Consider the following 4,171-nt stretch of genomic DNA (forward strand, 5'->3'; position numbering starts at 1 on the left):
TATGCACTAATCCTTTCAAATGGCCGCTAGAGATGAAGAGAGCCACTGTAGTGTAGGGCGCTGGGGAGATTATGATGCTTAGATATGTCCCCGTGCACACCGCCATCACCACGAGGATATATGTCGTTTTGAGATGCACAGGTTCCTTCAGATGGGGCCTAAGCCTTTTGAGGGAGGCGAGACTCCGGAGGCAGTTAAGGATTGGCTGGAGCGAATGGAGAGTTGTTTCCGTGCTTTTGACTGCTCAAAGGAGTAGAAGATGGAGGCGGATACTTTTATCTTGGAAGGTCATGCTCGCAAGTGGTGGAGATCCGCGTCCGCGCAGTTGCTCCAGGAGCAGGGTCATGTTTTGTGGACCGATTTTCGTAGACTATTTACGCAGTTGCACTTTTCCCCAGCCCTCCACCAGGTGAAGGCGATCAAGTTTCTTAATCTGAAGCAAGGGTCCATGACCATTTATGAATATCAGCAGAAGTTCATCGATCTTCTACCATTTTTCCCATACATTGGCTTCAGTTCTGAGGCTAAGTATGACCACTTCTTGCAGGGTCTGAACCACGAGATCTTCGATCGGGTCAGTGTCTGTGATGACCCCACTTCTTATGAGGGTTTAGTGAACTGTTTTTGACAGGAAGAGATCAGTGTGAGTCGTGCAAAGTTTTTGCAGTCTTCTCGACCTACTAGTTCCTTGGGTCCGCGTGCTCAGTTGTTCAAGAATCAGGGATCCACGTCTTCTTCTTTTGGGTCTAGTGGTGTTTTTCATTTTGGTAAGAAGAAGAAGAAAGGGCGTTGTGAGCACTGTGGGAGGAAGCACCCGTTTGATGAGTGTCACCATGTTTCTGGGGCTTGTTTGTATGCAGAGATATGGGCCATACGAAGAAGGATTGTCCTAACCGTGGTGGATCGGGTTGTGGTTCTCAGGCCATCGTTCAACAGTGCCCTCATTCAACAGTGCCCTCAGGCTTCATCTCTTGGTCCATCCAACTTGCGCCCACATGTTCAGGGTCAAGTCTTTGCACTCAACCAGGATCATGCCCATGAAGATATTGAGCGCATGATTTCAGGTACCTTTTTATTATTTTGTATATCTGCTTACGTTTTGATTGACACCGATGAATCACATTCATTTATCTCTGCACGATTTATCAAGAATTTTAGGTTGCCTTACATTTCCTTAAACCTTCTCTTAGTCGTATCAACTCCGATGGGTCAGGAAGTTTTAGCTAAGCGTCGAGTGGTAGGTTGTACTCTTGAGTTCGAGGGTCACCAGTTGTGCGCTAATCTGATGGTGTTAGTAATGGATGATTTTGAGTGCATCATCAGGATTGATCTCTTGACTTCATATCGAGCTATAGTGGATTGCTACCAAAGGTTTGTCCAGTTTCGTCCGGAAGATGGTGATGTGTGGTACTTCTATGGTGAGGAAGCGCGACCCCTGATGCTAATTGTATGTGCTTTGAGAGCCTTTCGTGCTCTAAAGTCTGGCGGGGAAGGCTACTTTATTTATGCCATTGACACATCCTCTGAGGGACCCGATATTCAGGATATACCAGTTGTCTGAGAGTTTCTGGATGTGTTTCCAGATGAGATTGTGGGATTACCTTGTGGGACCCCTGGTGCAACACATGAAATGACAACGCACAACCGAATCCGGGACAAATTTATTTATTTTTATTTTTTATTTATAAAGGTAGCGCAGAAGCGCTGCTCTTCTGCGCAGCCTTCAAGGCGGGGAGGCGCAGATGCGCCTCCTCCCGAGCTCTTCCACGCTAAGGCAGCCAGAAACTATGTTTCTGCCTTTTAGCACCTCTAGTTAAGTGCTTCTGCGCGGAGGCAGAAACTTTTAGCGCAGAGGCGCTAAAATGGACGCAGCTGCTCTTGTACAAGTTTTCAACCTTCTGTCAAAAATCTCAAAACCTCTGAAGCTTAAAATCTTGATACATGATTACAACATAATATCCAAAATGAGTCTAAAACCATAAAAATGAGATTAAAATACATCATTTCTCAAAATACGAATATTTGACTCTTCAAAGAAAATTCGACATAACTAGCTAAACAATAACCCGGAATTCCACTTCTACTCTCCATCCATAGCCCTCAAGGTCCTAACGCATCGACCCTGAAACACCTGTTGCAATGCACACATACAAACAAAGCAACAACCGGAAAACCGGTGAGTATAAAACTCAATATAAGCGACATATACATGCAACAAAAAATAAACATATCAACTTATGATCCTAATACCATAGATGCTCTTATATGGCCAAAACATAAATGAAATTCATGTTGAATAAAAGGGCTATCAAATTTGATTTCAAAAGGAATCTTGGTTCTTGAGATCCAGGAGAAAAAGACCTCGCAACATAGTCATCGACTCTCCCACTCGGGATGGTGTAGAGCATCTCAATCCTCAGACTTTGGCGCAACTATAGTGAGTATATAATCCAGCTCTAGGAGTAGATCTACATCTCATGCCACTCAATGATAGCTCCCTAAAAGTCCATTGCAATCTAGGTCGTTCCGCCTTCTATGCTTAATGGTTCAAGGCTCAAGATGAATGCATACATAATCAAGATGCATCAAGCCATAACCAGCGAACATAAGTCATACTAATCAAGCACTGTCATAAAACAAGTAAGCACATTCAAGTACATTAAACAAGAACAAACAAACATGCAAGTATGTAGTTTAAGGAAACTCGAGGATTTTATCTATCACGAGTGTTCTATCCCGTCTTGATTGATAACGGCTCATACCTTTAGTCTTGGTTCCAAGGTTCTCAACTCTGATCACTACAGCCACACAAGTTATTGTTAAAAATCTGCTCATACACATATCAATCTTCAAAGTAAGAATGGCAACAAACCTTGCTCAAATTATATCGGTTAGAATTCTGGAATTCCCGAGTTCAACAACCCTTTATCAAATCTGAAAATAACGTGTGATTATTTTCAACATCAGCATTTAACTCAGATCAAACACAACTCAATCAATTGCCCCAAAAGCGCAACAATTCTCGAACCGGCGGCGTAACGGTTAACAATCGGCAACCCAAACTTCAACTATATCAAGATATCAATCAAATCTAACTCATATTCTCAATATATCAGCATAAATATCATCAAAAAGTATCATATCAGAAGTTGACATGTTCGAACATATTTATGATAATTCAAAACAAATTCAAACATCGATCTTTTCCCGATCCGTCTTAGATATACAATCCTTGTCTACTCTAGAACGCATATATACAATAAAATTATGATTCCAACAAAATCTCAAGATCAAAACATGGTAGATCGTAGAAAAACTTATGTCACGACAAAGCCTTCAATGCGGTGATCGCAAATATACGTTCAATTCTGAAATCTAACGGCCGGATTGCAATAATCGGATCCTGGAAGATTGAAATTTGGCTTATAATCTGAATTTTGAAGAGGGTGTCGGTTTCTAGATGAATAATGTAGTAGCCCAGTTCCATTTTACAAGATTAAGTGTGTGAGACCTCGATTCTAAACCACTAATCTCGGATTAAACAACAAGTAAGCGAACAAGAATCCAAGACTAAAACAATTCAAAAGTTTTTTTTTTTTTTTTTTTTAAAGGCCCGCGCCCGCGCGAGGTACCAAGCTCGCGCGCGCGCGGGCAAACGATCCCGAGACCAACCAAAGGCTCGCGCCCACGCGAGGCACCAAGCTCGCGCGCGCGCGGGCAAACCATTCAGAGGCCCAACGGAGGCCTCGCGCGCGCGCGAGGAACGCCTCGCCCGCGCGCGGAAGGCCTGGGCAAAAAAATGCTCAGGCTGCGGGAAAAAAAAAAAGGATTCCGCGCTTGGTCCGACATGCCTTCAAATACAATTATAATAACAGGGTGTAGGGAAACATGCCATAACAAGTCATGCTTTCAGAAGGTCTAAAAACAACCAGAATTCTAAATCGATACAACAACAACATACTTCGATTTTAGATTACAATCCGAATACAAACTAATTCGAATAACAAAACATATCAAGTTCGAGTTCTAACATGCTTCAATCTTAAACTAGATAAACATGCTAATTCGACTTCTAAACCGAGTCTCACTTCTACTACTTGCCCTCGAAGCTAACCATGCCTCTTCTGACTTGTTCCTGCCCCACCTGTTGCCAAGTACACATACAAAACAA

General features: G+C 42.7%; 1 protein-coding gene across 1 annotated transcript; it reads left to right on the top strand.

Moving 5' to 3' along the window:
- The first annotated feature begins 259 nt into the window (after positions 1–259).
- On the top strand, positions 260–1,561 carry LOC140878729 (uncharacterized). Its single transcript, XM_073282343.1, has 2 exons — positions 260–574; positions 632–1,561. The coding sequence occupies exons 1-2, from the start codon at positions 260–262 to the stop codon at positions 1,559–1,561; spliced, it is 1,245 nt and encodes a 414-aa protein (XP_073138444.1).
- Positions 1,562–4,171: the final 2,610 nt, after the last annotated feature.

Source organism: Henckelia pumila, chromosome 2 (genome assembly GCF_033568475.1).
Source record: "Henckelia pumila isolate YLH828 chromosome 2, ASM3356847v2, whole genome shotgun sequence".
NCBI lineage: Eukaryota > Viridiplantae > Streptophyta > Magnoliopsida > Lamiales > Gesneriaceae > Henckelia > Henckelia pumila.